This window comes from Chanodichthys erythropterus, chromosome 21 (genome assembly GCF_024489055.1).
Source record: "Chanodichthys erythropterus isolate Z2021 chromosome 21, ASM2448905v1, whole genome shotgun sequence".
NCBI classification, from domain to species: domain Eukaryota; kingdom Metazoa; phylum Chordata; class Actinopteri; order Cypriniformes; family Xenocyprididae; genus Chanodichthys; species Chanodichthys erythropterus.
The window spans coordinates 4,488,230-4,506,566 of NC_090241.1; the positions used below are offsets into that span (position 1 = coordinate 4,488,230).

The 18,337-nt window shown below is 38.1% G+C and overlaps 1 protein-coding gene across 1 annotated transcript in view; it reads left to right on the forward strand.

The window, feature by feature from the left end:
* Nucleotides 1–18,134, forward strand: part of tanc1a (tetratricopeptide repeat, ankyrin repeat and coiled-coil containing 1a) — a 93,311-nt gene extending 75,177 nt beyond the window's left edge. The window contains exons 16-26 of the mRNA XM_067373054.1: nucleotides 2,764–3,000; nucleotides 4,112–4,276; nucleotides 4,547–4,628; nucleotides 5,612–5,745; nucleotides 5,848–5,971; nucleotides 8,204–8,379; nucleotides 8,484–8,616; nucleotides 10,882–10,973; nucleotides 11,252–11,398; nucleotides 12,062–12,162; nucleotides 16,198–18,134. Coding sequence (XP_067229155.1) covers nucleotides 2,764–3,000; nucleotides 4,112–4,276; nucleotides 4,547–4,628; nucleotides 5,612–5,745; nucleotides 5,848–5,971; nucleotides 8,204–8,379; nucleotides 8,484–8,616; nucleotides 10,882–10,973; nucleotides 11,252–11,398; nucleotides 12,062–12,162; nucleotides 16,198–17,401 — 2,595 coding nt within the window. The 3' untranslated portion in view covers nucleotides 17,402–18,134. The remainder of the gene's footprint in view (nucleotides 1–2,763; nucleotides 3,001–4,111; nucleotides 4,277–4,546; nucleotides 4,629–5,611; nucleotides 5,746–5,847; nucleotides 5,972–8,203; nucleotides 8,380–8,483; nucleotides 8,617–10,881; nucleotides 10,974–11,251; nucleotides 11,399–12,061; nucleotides 12,163–16,197) is intronic.
* Nucleotides 18,135–18,337: the final 203 nt, after the last annotated feature.

Below are 18,337 nucleotides of genomic sequence, written 5' to 3' on the forward strand. Positions count from 1 at the left end.
GCGAGTATGACCTCATGCTTTCCACTGTTAAATGAATGTGAAATAAGCAATTTGCATGTTTAAACAGATAAAAAATGTTTGTATATACACTTTTTCAGAGTTTTGTGGTTTGGTTTTTGTGATTAGGCATGACACATTCTTATAGAGGGTATGCATTGATGTCACTTTCCTGATGAGTGGCAAAAGAGCCTGCTACATGACTGGATTTAATAAGGGAAACTGCGAAAACGCGAATAAAACAAAAGATTAAATTAAAGGTTATGCTCGATCGTGTTCTTTACAACTTAACAAAGATCCAGTGATCCATGGATATCAACATGCAGCCAGGAATCGTGTTTCCTGACATTTATATGTGCCTGATTTCGACACCGGGGAAATAAATAAAGCATATTCGCCTTTGAGCGCTTTATAAATACTATATAGGTACGTCTAAATCCGGATGATCACTTGTATCAATGATATATAAATCGTCCAGCCCTAAAATTTGTTTAGTTTTTGTCAGTGTTTATTTAAAAACATCCAGTTATACAGAATATAAGATGGTACATATTTAATTGATGAGTTGTCAGTACAATATATATCAATACAATATATAGGGTATGATTTTACCCTGAAATGATAACTGCAAATCCGCTGCCTGCAGTCCGTTTCTGTGAATTGCAGCGATCCATTTGCTTCTCTTTGCTGTAGCTTTTGGCAGTCTGTAAAATATAGCCTACCTCAGGTTTCTTCTCAAATCTGTTTGTACAGTCAACCACCAAGCTTTTTCCAATTTTAGATGTTTTTTGTGTTTTTCATGGCATTCACGCTGAAAACCAATGCTGTCACTCAATGTTTTTGCCACTCATTGGGCGTAACCGAAGTCACTCCCGTTGAAGGTGATGTCACATGCATACCCTCTATTGAGTGAATTAAAACGAATATTTGAAAGCTGGACAGGAAACTGGGTAGGGATTGAGAATAAAATGTATTGCTTGAATCCACTCCCTCTATCTACAATCTACAGATGCAAGCAAATAATGAGCTTCAGCAGGCCTGGTTCCAGAATCAAATCACTGAGGGTGCTTCTGAAATTAATGAGGGTGCTGTAGTAAAGTACAGATGTAATGTGTAAGCAACGGCTCCACCATAAGAATAGCAATGTACGTACAGTGAGACATTTAAGATCTTTTACAAATAATTGGAATAGAATTTCAAAAATATTGATAGATATTTTTCTAGTCTGCATTTACATCGCTTAATGTTTTATTTTATTTTTTTGCATATTTTTGTCCTGTGTTATGGTAGCAATTTTGTGTATGAATCCTGCATTTATATATAGATATGACTTTAGAAACTTTGCAGAGTGTAATTGTACGTGGGTCCTCTGCTTATAGCAAGAAAAACAAAACTTTTATTCAAATTCTGAATGTATTATATAAAGTGTGAAAAGAGCGCTCCTATATAATCACTAAAAAGTTGTAACTCATCTCAGTTACAGCTGCCTACACACTGCACAACGAGTCTCTTACATTGTGTCTAAACTTTGTTGAGAGGCTTCACATGCAAATTCACCATTTAAAAAAAAAACTCTGTTTTTTCCAGTGAGCAGATTCTAACTAACTTAAACACCCCTGATTGGCCATTGCATTCAAGAGATCAGCTAACATGGCTGTGATTGGCTACATTGCTCAATCATTGCAAAATCATGTTGAAAATGGAAACATTTGACATTTCCTAGAGCGTAAACACAAATACGCACTGGAGCATTTGCCAAATCTGTTTAACCAATATGATATTATTAATATAATATGATATTATTTCTGTATCAACTGAGGGTGCTCTTGCTTGCATTTGAGGGTGCTTGGCTATAGATTCTAAATTAAGGCTGTAGATTAAATATGTTGATTTACAATTGTAGATTGTAGATATATGCTGTTTACTGAAGCTATACATTGAGGCTATAGATTGCACTTGTAGATTGAGTCTGTAGATTGAAGATAGGCATACTAGATTGAAGCGGTTTATTTGCTTATATCTGTAGATTATAGATACAGACTGTGGATTGAAGTTATACATTTTGGTTGAAGCTGTAGATTTTAAATTAAGGCTGTAGGCTGAACCTGTGGATTGATGCTGCAGACTGTAAATTGAGATTGCAACTGTAGATTGAGGCTATCGTTCGAAGATGTAAATTTACATATTGAAGTCAAGGCTCCAGCATCCCTGCAGATAATAAAGCATTTTTTAGGATAGATGGCTGAATGTTGAAGTTATAGACTGAATATGTAGATTGTAGTTTGAGGATATAGATTATAGATTGATTCTGTAGCCATGGATTGTAAACTGAGGTCTGAACACTGAAATCGAGGTTGGGAAATCAAAACAGAGATTGTAAATGGTGAGAAAGACAATAGTATCTTTATTCAGCTCAAGTTAGTTGGCTGTTGATTCAGTTCAGTAATTGTGCAAAGTTCATCAATTATGAAATGAGTTCAGTTCAGATATAAGCAGCTCTACAGTAGTAGTTGTAGTGTAAATAACATTGTCGTTATTCACTTTGGGTCAGTTCAAAGTTGATTCAGTTCAGTTCAATAACAGTATAAAGCAGCACTGCAGAAAACAGTGGTGTCGTCATCCAGCTCAATTCAATTCAAGTTTTGTTCTCTTCTAATACTGTCATTGCAGTCAATTCATTAATATTACTGAATATTAAATGAAGCCCTCTGACAGGTAATAATTGAAACAGTTACTTAATTTCTTGTGTCTTACTTGCGTCCCCAGGTGTCCCGGTTGCTGATCCTGGGAGGGGCGAGTGTGTGTTACCGTACTGAGGTTTTGAACAGCGCACCAGTGCTGTGTGTGCAGTGTCACCTGGGACACCTTGAGATGGCCACTTTGCTCCTGGAGTGTGGGGCGCCAGTGGATGGGCAGTCGGAGAACGGCATGACCTCCCTCTGTTATGCCTCAGCTGCTGGACATCTGCCACTTGTCACCTTACTATGTAAAAAAGGGGCAAAGGTCAGTTGATCCCTTTTAATATACAGACTGGCTATAAATGATTCAAACACTTCACAAGATTTTAACCTAAATCTGTATTTCAGTAAAAGATATTAGGGGTTAAATTGGGAGATAGAGGTACCCTAAAACTAGTGGTGATTCTGGTGCCCTAGCCAAGATATTAATATTAATACATAGAATTTATATTCATAAGTGTGCATGTACATGTCAATCAAACTGAACACAACAGAAAAAGAGTCTGCAGTTATTTTTTGGTTACATAAACAATTCTGCTGTTTTCAAACTGTGAAAAGTTTATATTGTTACATTGGTCTTTTAAATAACTTTTGCACACCGTGTACTTGTATAGTGTACAAGGTGTTTCTTCTCAGTTTAACTCCTGCAAGCATTACAGATGAACTGCAGGAACTTTGCTGCTCATTTATTAACAATGCAATTGTCAATAATAATACAGTATGACCAAAGTGACTGCTCAAAAAGCTGAAACTATGGAACCTTGTTTCTGTCTGCAATTTTTTTTCTCACAATTGCAAGAAATAAAGTCAACGTGCTGTCAATTGCGAGATATAAACTCAAAAATCTGGCTTTTTTTCTCGCAGTTCAGACTTTTTTTCCCCATTCTGAGGCAAAAGACTTTTTTTTTTTTTTTTTTTTTTTTTTACTCAGAATAACAAGTTTATATGTCACAATTCTGACTTTATAACTCGCAATTGCGTTTATTTTTATTTTTTTCGCAATTGCGTTTATATCTATAGTCAGAAATTATATCTATATAATTTAGAGTTTATATCTCGCAATTATGACTTATAACGCTACTGCGACTACAGTATATCACACTATTCTGACTTTATAACTTGCAATTGCGAGTTTATATCAGATGTATAGATGTAAACGCAATTGTGAGAAAAAAAGTCACAATTATACCTTTATTTTTTTATTCAGGGGCAGAAACAAGCTTCCATTTGAAACAAATTATTTACATACAAATTATATATATATATAATATATTATGTGATTAACACTGGTTTTGATCAGTGTCTCCTTGATAATGTTTTTTTTTTTTTTTTTTTTTCAGTGTAATTTTGTAAGTAACTGTGTACATGTGTGTTAGGTGGATCATGCTGATAAGAGTGGTCAGTGTGCTCTGGTTCATGCTGCTCTGCGGGGTCATGCTGAGATTGTGCAGTATCTGCTGGAGCAGGAGTGGAGTTCAGACCTGAAGAACAAGGCACTGCAGCAGGCACTGATTGCTGCCTCCAGCATGGGACACACACAGGTACTAAATACACACCGTACACACACAGGATACTCCCCCTATCACGCATACACACAACAAACTGTCACCAAACACACATTCCCACGTTTAGTTATCAAAATAGACACATACTATAGACTATTGTCTATTGTTTTTATATAAAGTAATTTAGAATTAGATTGAAATTTTCTTACTATTCAGCAACACAAAGGAACCAAACCCACACCCACTCAACTCCATAATATTTAATCCTATCTTGAATCATCATTATCTTATTGATATGTTTTACAGGTGGTAAAAAGGATGCTTGCATTGAACAAAGATGATTTTTCGGTGCAGATAGATGGTCATGATACTTTGTGGGGTGAAACAGGTTTGTAACTTCACCACATTACACTGTTTTACACAAAGACAAAAATAAGATGACAAAAAAAACAATTACATATTTGACATTGTGCTTTTTAAAATGTAACCCCCCCCCCCCCCCCTGTGGTGAAAATCAAGTTTTTAATGTTGTTTATATGTCTGTGGTGATTTTAATATGCTTTAAGACAAACTATGTGCAAATTCATCAACACCATTGCAGAGTATTTACTCCTTTACTCCTAAGACAGTCTCAAAAACATGGTTTGAGATCGCCAGTGTTTCTTACGTCACAAACTACTTTGTAACTAATCATGTCAACTTGTGAGCGGGCTTTAGCATATCATTACTATGCTGCAATTGCAAAGCAGGGGAGTGTCAAGAAAATATATTTTTCTGTTGATATGAAAAATCGGGTAGATTTAGCAATATAGCGGGTGTATTATGTATATGATGTATATTATGATGATAGGATGAACTATAAGCCTTTCTCCACTGACGTTCTGAGTTGTTCAAATCGTTTCTATGCTGATTGTTAGAAAGCAACTGTCAGACTCTGAGATGAAGAACTGGAACATGGTTTGTGTAACATTAGCAACACATTATTAGCTGTTTGATAATGTAAGGCTAATTATATTAATTACCATTATGTGTCCGACATTGTAGAGAGCGATACATAAAACGCATTACCATTCTGATACATGGACTTGTTGACGAGCTTGTATAATTCACTATTCCACTTATTCTTTTGAATCAGTTTCTGGTTCAAACATATATGGCTGAATTAAACCAATATTTCCACTTGCCATTGTGCAGTGTTTACTACAGTAAAGTTGACCGAGCAGATCAGGTATTCTGAGCTTGTGTGACTTTTGGTCTGTTTTTCACATACTGTATAGTAGGGAAGTAGGCATATTCTGATGAAACAATAGTTTCCCAGGATGGCAAAATCTGCTGTACTGCATAGATCATCATTATGCATATCTTCTCCAGCTTTAACCGCTGCTGCTGGCCGGGGCAAACTAGAGGGGTGTGTGTTCCTGCTGGATCAAGCTGCCAGTGTAACACAGCCTAACCGCAGAGGGGTGGCACCCATCTTTAATGCAGTGCGACATGGACACACACAGGTAAGACCCTTTATTACACAGAAAAACAGGAGGAAAGAGGAAAAAGCCAAATTGTACATTGATATCTCTTGTCTATTTTACTTTCTTTTCTCTCTTTTCCAGATAGCAGAGTTGTTTCTGCAGCGTGGCGCAGACGTGAATTGCAGTGATAAACATGGTCGCTCTCTACTGATGGTGGCTGCAAGTGAGGGACACCTGGAGACCGTGAACTTCCTGCTCTCAAAGGGTCAGTGATCGTGACCCAGGGGTCCTTAACCCTCTGGCCCTCTTTGTTTAGGGGACTTTGCGGTCAAAAGTGACCGAAGCCTTGCAGATACATATTATGCATAACTTCTCTTTTTTTTTTTCCTTTTTTTTCCTTTTTTTTTTTTCAGGAAAATCAATGTAATGCATTTTTGTCCAATAATGCATTTTTATTATAATTTAGAAATTTGAGGGGATTTTATGATACTATGCAATATTTATACAATTTATATCCTTTTTTTTTTTTTTCGAATTTTTTTTTTCATGTTAAAATGCAGACAAAGCATTTCAAATCCAATGTTTGAAGGTAGATTAGTGCCATCTGGTAGGAGTAAAAAAACAAAAAACTTATATAATGCCATGGTGTAACCACTAGATTCCTACAGTATGTAGCTCTATATAAAGTGGCTTATAAATTCTCTAGTGGTTTTATAGACATAAATACTTATTTTTATTAAGTCGTGGATGTGGATTTATACTTAGACATTCTTAAAGACCGCTTTTTGTCAAGGTTTATATTTTTTTGTTTAAAATGTTGATTTGAAGTGTCAGTTTTTGCATTCAATTTACTACTCAAACCTGAACACAGAGAACATTTTATTACACATAACATCAAAATTTGACAAAAATAAACAGGAATACTTTATCACAGCTTAATGAGTTTGGGTATAGGGTGGGGTCACCCCTTCATTGTTGTGCACTTTTTTTCTGCACAGTGGCTGAAATGCTGTTTGTACCACCAAATGATTTTCTGAGTTTTCTTATCTTTCCGTATTTCCCATACATTTCCTATGTTGGTCATTTTTGACCTCGAAGCAGCCAAGTGTGACTTTTTTTCTCCTGACCCTTTACCATATCCGAATCATGTCCATGATTTTTTGTGTGTTCACATAGCTTATGCAACAAAAGTTACCAAGTGTCACCCCATTTCTTGAAGCAAAAAAGTTACAATTCAAAGCGTAAAATTTTCCGGTCATTTCTGAACGAAGAGGCCTAGAGGGTTAATCAACCATAACCCTATAAGGCCTAATCAAATTTCAAAGGCCTTTAAATTATCAACCTGATCAAAACTTTAGTGAAAAACCTGTTGTACACAATCTTCTACATGCCTTCTGTGTCCTGATTGATAGTTTATACTTTAGCAAGTAAAAATAGTTTATACTATTTTTTGATTGATAGTTTATACTTTTGTTTTAGCAAGTAAAAAGCCTTTTATTATAATTGTAAAAATGCCCTCCTTCAATTTGATACACTTGTCTTTGTGGTGTGACATTTTTACTCATTTTTAAAAAGTAAATGTAAAAATAACATCTATATTATTAGTAATATTTCACTTAGTGGATTGAACAGCTTAGGTTTACTTGATTATCCATTCACCATTTTTTAGTAAAATCATGTTTAAATGTCAGTATCAAATATGATTCAACAGATCTCTATCATTGAATGGCATTGCATTATATATTTTACCCCCCCACAATAAAAACTACAGAGCTTTGATCGTAAAACAAAGCATTTAAATTCAACTTATTAAGATATTATTGGGTGATATACAGTAACAAGTGATATTTACCGTATGAATTTTATGTAAGTAGTTTACTGTACTGTTATAAAGATCTCATTGATGTACAGTACAAACGATCAGAATTTAATATCAGCAACTGCATGTTTTTTTTCCTCCTCACGTATGAGCTCAATATTTTCCTATATCTATCCTGTATGGGCCATAAAAGCCTGATGTATCAAAAATGATACTCAGCAAAAAGTTTGCACGCATAATCGTAAAAAATGTCTTATACAAAAAAGCTTTATTTAGAGGCCAAATACAAGACAAAACGTGGTTATGACACTGATGACAATGTAAATAGTAAACGTTTTGTCTTTGGCCTCTAAATATATATATATATATATATATATATATATATATATATATATATATATATATATATATATATATATATATATATATTTTTTTTTTTTTTTTTTTTAATATTTTTTGTCTCCTTGTTGAACTTTGATGTTTTTGAGTTTATGCACCAAAAAAATGTGTTTGTCTTTAAATTCAGTATTTGGCGCAGACATTTTATGGCCTTTTGGGCTGTTTTAGTACTAAAAAAACAAATTTACAGCCTTAATATACCAGTGTAATAAAATTTCTGTGACAAAACTTGCATCATACTGTCAAATAAAGTCCATAATGATTGTGTTTTTATTGTAGGAGCAAGTATGACAGCAGTGGATAAAGAAGGTCTGACCCCGCTCGGGTGGGCATGTTTGAAAGGTCAGAAGAAAGTGGTGGAGTTTCTAGTGGAGAGAGGAGCTCAGATTGACCACACGGATAAGCACGGACGCACCCCGCTGGACCTTGCCGCTTTCTACGGAGACGCAGACATAGTAAGCTGAGATAATCTCTCTCTTTGCGGACACAAACACACTCTGACACTTGTGTCTCAGTATTATGCCGTGTCCATATCTGACTATGAGCGATCTGCATTCAGGTGCATTACCTGGTCGAGTGCGGAGCGGCGATCGAACACATGGACTACAGCGGCATGAGACCTCTGGACCGGGCCATCGGTAGCAGAAACACCTCGGTCGTGGTCACTCTGCTGAAGAAAGGGGCTAAACTGGGTGAGTCTCACCTCAGAACATCATGACACACATTCTTTTATATCTCTCCTGGGTTCGAGTGCCGTCCTCTAGAATCTAGATCGCCACAGTCAGGTTCTCAAGAGGGTCTTGTCCATTCTAAATCTAGAATGTGGCGAGTTCCATTTGTTCTCCCCTTTTCTCAGAGTAAAAGCACAGCGTTCCTTTGCTGAGTCCTAAATGCAATTGAAACCAGGCCATATTCGCAGCAGAGCCATGCAGGACTGTTAGCCCCCATTTAAGTAGGACGCTGGTGATGTATTGGACTGTCATGCACGCTCTGCGTCAGGGCAAAGACTTTTATAGCGAAGTCCACTCAGCTTTCTACCCAAAGTCACAGAGTGCAAACCTTAGGAGAACAAATTCCCCTTCCAGTTTAAAAACATCTAATTACATTTGAAACGGCGACCGTCTCTACCAGTCTGAGGTTGATGATGGCAATGACTTTGCCAGACGCATTTTAATGACGTTGTGGTGTGATCTGTCTTGTCTGCACACTAGAAGTGGTTCAGAAAAGCTCCTGTGTGGATTGAAGGAAAGAAAAATCTCCCGCTTTTGCGAGCAAGCTCCATAACCACTGAAAAATAACCCATGTTTTAAATTAGCATTAGCTGAGATTTCCAGTTAGCCACTAGAAGGGAGCAATATAGAGGTTAGCAGATTTTTGCCTGCTCATTTCCCCTTGGTATACAAGTAATAGTGCAGGACAAGCAAAAAGATCTAGTTTCCATTTTTTTAGATGTCATACTCTTCATCCAAACCATCTCAAGAGGTTTGCTGTTTTAGAAAGTCTGCCAATAAATCCTTTAGTTACTGGAGTTCTCTTAAACTTAGCCTGATGAAGCACATCTGCAGTTTTAACATTTTATTTTAGCATTATAAAGCAGGTTATTCAAGTGCTGGATGCTGATTGGTTGATGCATGATTCCAGCTGTTCTCAAATACATGATATAGTCACAATAGTCAGCTATTAGCTGCAGATTACATGTTAGGAATTACATATTCGGTAACACTTTAGGAACACACATTCATATGTCTTTTCTCTCAATAAACTCCTAATTTACTGCTTATTAATGGTTAGTAAGGTAATTAAGTTTAGGTATTGGGTAATATGCATGCTAATAAGCAACTAGTTAAAAGACCCTAAAATAAAGTGTTACCACATATTCTAGTGGAAGGATGGCTTTATATTTGTTGGATTTGCTTTGTAAGTATAACAATTTTTTTATGTAGTAATTGTTTTATAAAAGGCATTTGAGGCTGTGCTATATTGTGAATATAGTTTTGAATATAGTTTTCAGACCTTATTACATAACTTATTTTTTTCAGTATATACACTACTGTTAAAAGGTTTAGAGTCTGTAAGATTTTTTTAAAGACATTTATTCATTAAGGAGCCATCAAATTGATCAAAAGCTTTTGAAATTTATCAAAGAATGCTGAAAAAAAAAAGTATCATGGTTTCCACCAAAATACTAAGCAGCGCAACTATTTTCAACATTGATAATAATATGAAATGTTTTTGAGCATTAAATCAGCATATTAGAGTGATTTCTGAAGGATCATGTGACCCTTAAAGGAATAGTTCACCCAAAAATACTGTCATCATTTACATTTTCCAAACCTGTATGAATTTCTTTGTTCTGCTGTACACAGTGGAAGATTTTTGTAACCAAGCAGATCTCGCCTCCCATTGACTACCATAGTATTTTTTTCCCCCTACTATGGTAGTCAATGAGGGCGAGATCTACGTGTTTCAAATATTCTTCTAAATATCTTCTTTTGTGAACAGCAGAACAAAGACATTCATACAGGTATGAATTAATACAGAACTACTTGAGGTTGAGTAAATGATGACAGAATTTTCATTTTTAGGTCAACTGTCCCTTTAACTATAGTATGGCTGCTGAAAATTCATTCATATATCATATATATTTATATTCATATTGATCAAATACAGCCTTGGAGAGCATAGAGACTCAAAAACAGTCCAAACTCTTGAATGGTAGTGTGTATTCCTTCCTAATTTCAGCACACATCTATTCTTCTTGAGTTTTTTTCCCCTTGCATTTATTCTTTACGCTTTCTCTTCTTTTCTTTCTTTCTGTACTGCTGTCACTATCACTGCTAAAGGCTACAGAACATCTCCTTATGAGCGATCAGGTACAAGCATTAGGAAAGTCATACTCTGAATCGGTCTATGTGTTATTGACGTTCAGGACTGACGTGTCTCTTTCTCTCTTGAAGGTAATGCTGCCTGGGCCATGGCCACCTCCAAACCGGACATCCTCATCATACTTCTGCAGAGACTCATGGAGGAGGGAAACCAGCTTTATAAGGTCTGTCACTGCCAACAACTAGCATCCCTGGGGGTAGAAATAGTCTCGAGTAGAACTAAAAAGTAGTATCAAACACATGCTATTACAGAAACCAAAATTTGACATCGATCTAACCGTGGTATTGAAGAGCCATCTATGGTTTTACCCGTAGTTACTATGTTCTTACAACAAATACGTCATTTAAACAATGATCGCTATGGTACATTTTCATGAAGGTCCTCTGAGACTTTCTGAAACTCTCCTTTCCTCCATGTATTCTTTCTCTCCTTTGTTCTCAGAAAGGGAAGATGAAGGAAGCTGCTCAGAGGTATCAGTATGCACTGAGGAAGTTTCCGAGGGAAGGTTTCGGGGAAGACCTTAAGGCATTCAGGGAGCTCCGGGTTTCCCTCTATCTCAACCTGTCCCGCTGCCGCCGCAAAACCAACGTATGTCACATGAGTATATTGGATGCCAATATTTCTCTGTGTGTCTTAACAAACAGAATTAAGTATATTAAATGGCTAAAGGCATCACATACACACTCATCTTATCCAGGATAATTGTAATGGTTTGTCTAAGTTGAGGAGAAGAGCCTCACAGGCTGTTCATAGAAGTGTTTTGAGTGCAATTAGGAGGCAGATTATGTGAGTGTGAGAGAGAGATAACGAGAGAGTCACTATGTGTCCTGCTACGTTTTTCCTAATTACACAGGCATCCTGAAGTTGTAATGGTTATTTTAATAGGATCTTCCACCATTAAACATTTAAAGTGCATCATTAGGGCTGACAGTTATGGCTCCTCATTGAATCTCTGACCTTAGACTCAAGGACGGAATTTCAACGAGAGTCTCCTGATTACAGATTCATGCATGAGAGCAGAATGATGGAACGAGGGTAGAATGTGAGCGAGTAAATCCAGCCCCTTGGTACGCACGCATCAGTACCAGAATGCAACGGTGCTGCCGTGACTGCACTAATCGCTCTCATGGGTCTAGTTAAGACAGAGTTAAACTTGCTGAAAACTTGATTGGTCCTTATTTTTTCCCCTGTCCCTTCTTCTTGTCACGCATATTCTTCCTCTCTTCTTCCTTTCACATTTGTTCTTGACAGGATTTTGGCATGGCTGAGGAGTTTGCCACCAAAGCTCTCGAGCTCAAACCAAAGTCCTATGAGGCATTTTATGCACGTGCCAGAGCCAAAAGGAGTAGCAGGTAAAAAACCTTCATGAACATTTGAATGCACTTCTATTTATCCTTGCTGTCTGCATGCAAACCCGAACATAACGCAACAAACTCTCCATTTGTGCAGTTCTTGTTAATGAATCAGTTCATCCAGTTGGCGAATTGAATGAAGTGCGACACGGGAGTCGTTGGTGTGATTCACTGACTTTAGCCCTATTCGGACGGGATTAGTTTTACATGGGGAGGTGGGGGTAAAGTAATTATTACCAGAGCTTCTCAGTGATTTTAGTCCCGTCCGAATGTGCCATCTCGGTAATAATTACTGACAATGTCAGTAAAGATTACGGTGACTTTTACCGTCTGTAAAAAGGTCAGGAAAAATTACCTCAGGTAATACTAATCCCGTTTGAAAAGACCCGCTGTAAATATGTACGGTAAAATTCCGTCATTTCCTGTTTAAAAGTAGTTTTCTGTGCATTTTTCAAGCATGGAAGCACTTGCAGAAACATTCATTTGTGTTGTAGGTGGTGGGACAAGTCTGTAGCAAACCTCAAGTATTTTCTACATACCATTCAGAGCAAAAAGAAGATCGAAGCAATTGTCAGAGGCACAAAACTAATTTTATCTTTAGCTAAGTGCCTATTACCATCATAATCCAATCAGAATTTAATTAATAAATCGGACCTAACTGTTATTTATAGTTTATATATTTAGATTATATGTGTTTTCGCACATTGTATCAGGAAGCAACGTATACCCACATGACGACAGGGAGGTGACGGCGGTGCGTAAATCGAGTTACCCCGCCCACTTCTGCTAGTTTTACTGAGATGTCTTGTCCCGTGCGAATTTGCCAATTAATATTACAGACATCCTGAGGTAAAATTACTTTACTCCACCTCCCCACGTAAAACTAATCCCGTCCAAATAGGGCTTATGATGAGATGTCTGAACAATAGAGACATCTCTGGTTACCATTTAAACTTGAATGAAGTCATAAACTTCTGATGTGTTATGTGTACTTTTTCAGCAATGTTTAAAAAAGCTATTTTGCAGGTTAGTATAAATTAAATAAGATTAAAGGTGATAAAGAGGATCTTTTCGTCGACTGAGAAACCAAAGACTGTTACTGAGTTTTTGAAATGAGCGCATGCATAAGAACAACCCCCCTCCTTTCGAGGGAACGCCTCCCAAAACTCGTGCCACGAGTATTGGAAAACGAGTGTTTACCACCAGCATTCACTGTGTCGTGTTAGTGGATTCATTTTGTCGGACTCACCGCAGGTAACTCATAATCTGCAGTTGTTACTCCTGTCTCCTGACAAAAACATTGCATGCGGCGCCTGTGGAGTGTGGAAAGTTACTGGAGCGCAGCCGTGCTCGTCTCTCACAAAGAACGTCACGTCAGTGATTGACAAGCCAGAGGGCCAATCGTTTATGTGATGATCACGTAAACGATTGGCTGATGTTTTTAAGGCATTACCTCGTGCACAGATGATGTATATTAATATTATTCCTTTCAGTGCACCTAATAAATAGTCTTTTATCAGTTAGTAAAGACATATTGGAAAAATGTATAAAACAAAACATCCTCTTTAGCACCTTTAATGCATATATTGTCAGTGTACTACAGTCAACATGTATTCATATTATAAAAATAGAATATTTTAAAAAAATAGTATTAGCACCCCACTGCAACAAGCAAATTCAACAACTGCAACAATCAAATTGTGCTACCTTCTAATTATGCTACAAATTTTAACATAAGGCAACTTTAAAGTCATGACATCAAAAATCAGAATCAAGAAATCAAATCATGGGCCAAGCCGACGGATTTTTTTTTCAATACTGAGAAGTATTGATTTAAAAAAATAAATAAATAAATAGTGCCATCAAATGACAAATATATTATTTCACACAATATTTCTGTGTGGTTTTATAATTTTTGTGATTATTATAGTACAGTGGTTGGTAACCTTTTTGTTAAGTGGCATTTTGTATTATTCTAGTTAATCACTGTGCAAATTTGTTATAATATTTGTGAACTGTCATCCACTTAGTCCCTCAGTGGAAAAGATTTAAAGGGTTCGTTCACTCAAAAATTAAAATTCTGTCATTATTTACTCACCCTCGTGTCGTTCCAAAACTGAAAGACTTTCGTTCATCTTCGAAACACAAATGAAAATCTTTTTGATGGATCCTGAGTGATTTCTGTCCTTCCATAGAGAGCTTCACAACTAAAACTTTGACGCTTCAAAAAGTTCATAAAGAGACTGTAAAACGAATCGATATGAATTGAGTGGGTAAGTCCAAATTTTCTGAAGAGACTCAATCACTTTATATGATATGATAAACATTCATCAACGCACACATCAGTTATGGTAAACGGATGTTCTAACATGTTTGCTTGACGTGCGAGAACCAATGAGGTTCATTCTCGTGTTACGCATCACATTTGAGCTTCAGCAAGAGGTTTGTTCTCATGCGTCAAACAGATTCGGTTGAGCTTTTGTTTATGTTCACGGATCAATGTTTATATGTGAATAAAAGCCTAAATTAAATCCATTCATCATATAAAGCATTTGAATCTCTTCAGAAAAGACTAAACCGCTCAATTCATATGGATTAGTTTTGACGATCTCTTTATGAACTTTTTAAAGTTTAAATTGTGTAACTGTCAATGGAGGGACAGAAAGTTCTCAGATTCATCAAAAATATCTTAATTTGTGTTCTGAAGATGAACAAAAGTCTTACAGTTTTGGAACGACACGAGGGTGAGTAATTTGGGTGAACTAACCCTTTAACTTGCATGATTCAATTAAAGTACAGGGCTCAGCCTTGAATCAGCAAGTGTACAGTGATCACGCAAATGGTTTGATCTGTGTGCTCCTGTTGACAAGCAAAGCTGAATTCTCACACTTTTATAGTATATTATATATAGTACTATACACAGGACAGGCATTGTGACTGAGGAATGATTAACTCAAAATGTAGAACAGTATGCAGGTGCGACTTCTAATATCTAAATTAAACACACGTTCACATCAGAGTCCTGCACGAGTGGATTCTTCGCTAACTTAAACACCTCAGATTCTCCTTTGAGTTCATGCGCTCGATTGGCTCATCAAATACATTGTAAATGCAAATCTTTGACACTCTTCATAGTGTAAACCCAAATATACTGGGGAGTTTTTGAAAGCAGCTGCCTACCTATCAGCCAGTACCGAAAATAACATTGGCTATTTAACCCGCAGTCTGCCTGTGCCTAATGACTCCCGACCCGCACAGCAAATGACAAGGTAAATATGTTTCATAAAATTTTATTGGTCCACCTGTTGGGTACCTGCAGATAACTGCCCACGTGCAAGACTCTGGCCAATTTTGGGATAATTAGTTATGGGATAATTGTTAGGTTAACAAAATGCTAATGTCCAAATCAGATGTGAACCAGTCGCTGTTAAGTTGCTGCCTGTAAAAAGAGTCTTAAATTAGTCATTAATAAGGTTCAATTGTGGTTAAAGATCCTGTTTGTCAAGCAGGGGTTCTCAACTCTCGCCCTCAAGATCCACTTTCCTGCAGGGTTTAGCTCAAACCTAGATCAAACTCACCTGGGGCAGTTGTGACCTAGTGGTTAGAGAGTCATACTTATAACCCAAAGGTTGAGACCCTTGAGCAAGGCATTGAACCCCCAACTGCCGGCCAACTGGGTGCCGCAGCAAAAATGGCTGCCCACTGCTCCAGGTCATGGTGTGCACTGCTCACTTCACACCATACTTGGCTACACCACTTATTCACTTTCACTGCCTGTAGCTTTCTAGTAATCCTGAAGACATTGATTAGCTTGTTCAGGTAAGTTTCATCATAGTTGAAGCAAAACTCTGCAGGAAAGTGGACCTCGAGGACCAGAGTTGAGATCCCCTGACATAGACTGCTGCCCATGTTAGAAGTAGGCAGTAAGTCATCTCACAAGGTTTAGAGAGAAAGCAAGCTTAGAGCCAAACAATCTACTGCATATAGTGCACAAACAGTGATTAAATATTTACCAGTTCCTTTTCACTCTCTCAGGCAGTTTGCGGCTGCGCTGGCTGATCTTTATGAAGCGGCGCGTCTGTGTCCCAGTAACAGAGAGATCAGACGCCTGCTGGCACGCGTGGAGGAAGAGTGCCAACACCTGCAGCGACAGGGTTCTAAACACCCTACCTCTCACGCCAACCCCTCACACCATGAGGAAGAGAATGACGATGAGGAAGAAGATGATGATGATGATGATGACGACGATGACCAAGACATTGAGAGTTTGGAGAAAAGCCCAGACAGCCTCAGCATAAACATGTTGCAGGCAGATGAGGAGGAGGAGGAGCGGCGTGAGCAAGAATCCTCTCGGCAGGAGAAGAGGAAGGAGAGCTGGCATCAAAGCCGCACCTTGCCCGATTCTCTAGGCCTGGCGATAGCGGATGCCCAGTCTGCTGTCTCGGCAGCTGCCTCCGGACGGGCTGCCCATAGGCGCCTTCCGTCCAGACAGGCTCAAAGCATGAAAAACCGAGATTACAGCAGCTCGCTACACGTAGAGGGCAGGACGCCCCAGAGTGCCGGGTCGAGCCCCATGCCGAGCCGGCACCGACCCACCTCGCTCCGAGCAGGGCCCTGCATCGACATTGGCGGCGTTGAGAGGGGTCCGCTCAGTGGTACCAGAGAGGGCGGCATTCAGTTTGGTCACGCAGAGAAAGCCGAAGGCGGCGTTGAGCCGAGAGGGGAATTTTGCAGGAGCAGCAGCGTGAGAGTGTCCAGCTCCTCCAGCGGAAACCTGTCGGATACCAGTCGCGTACGCAATTCTGTGGCGAGCGCTTCCGACAGCGGCGCGAGGCAATCTGAGCATAAGCCACGCCCCTTTATGGGCGTCATTGACAAGACTGCACGTTTCCAGCAGCAGCAGCAGCAAGGTCACCATGGCAACCTGGTGTCCAGTTACGGCTGGCAAGGACTTGTGCCAGAAGGGCTCGTAGGTCACAATGTAAATGTCGTCATGAACACGCACTCGCAAGGACTGACCGGTGATCTCCAATACGCTAAAATGAGCGCTTATCAGGAGCCCATCCATAACAGCACACATACAGCCGATTTTCATCATGGATCCGGATACAAGGACAGCAATCCCCTCCAGCAGCACTACAACGACACCAAGCACAAGCAGGCCAGCCTGGCCCGGGACAACCCTATCCTGATCAGCTCCATCAAACCTAAACGCTCCTTTATTGAGTCCAATGTGTAGCTGCAAACTGAGCACAAATGATTTACAATCTTACGACTTTATTATAAGGGGCTCGGTTTTCATCAACAAATCCAATATCATTTGAGTCAGTTTTGAAGACTAAATTCGAAGCATTTTGTGTGAGTGCTCCAGGTAAGCACACAAGTAAAGATTGCCTTGCATTTCTGTTTACGACTATAGCTTCAGAGGTATTTAAATGCGCAACGCTGCATCTGCACATTAAAAGAGAGCAGAGATATAATACAGATGACGTATTAATGTATTAAGATACCTGACCTGACTTTAGACTTCAGTAAGGACATAAGGCGTCTACCAAGATGAAACACTGTCTTTTACAGTAGGATTGTGGACCGGTCCTGTGTGTATTCAAAAGCATTTCCTGTTTGAATGGTGATGAGTCTGTTTGTGTGTGTTTGAGGAGAAGTCTGTTGTATTTCTTCATAAATTACTCACTGTTTTGACTAATTTATTTATGGCTTGGTTGTCTGATTGAAACAATATTATATTTTATATATTAGTTATTTTTGCACAGCTATATATTATGAAATACCACTATGATTGTGAGATTGACATGAACTGTATAAAGGAGACCAGGTTTACATGCATGTTATGGTGAATTATATTCAGGTGTCTATGAGGACATAGATGTTATTTCATATGTACATTATTTGCAATTAATTTCATGTATAGGGCTGTTATGAATTGTACTTGAATATTTCAGCATCATATACAATAAACCCCAGTTTAAGACTTCAGTTGTTTTAGTTTATTACGTTTCTTTAATGTTTTATTTTGTAAAGTCCTTAGCAATTACTTAGTTGGTTGCTAATTTAAAAAGTTTTACTCATTAGGTAAGTTTTGTAAAGAGTCACCTGAATAGTGTGTTGAATTTCCCCAAATCTGATTCAAACCACATTTGGACTGAAATGCATCAAT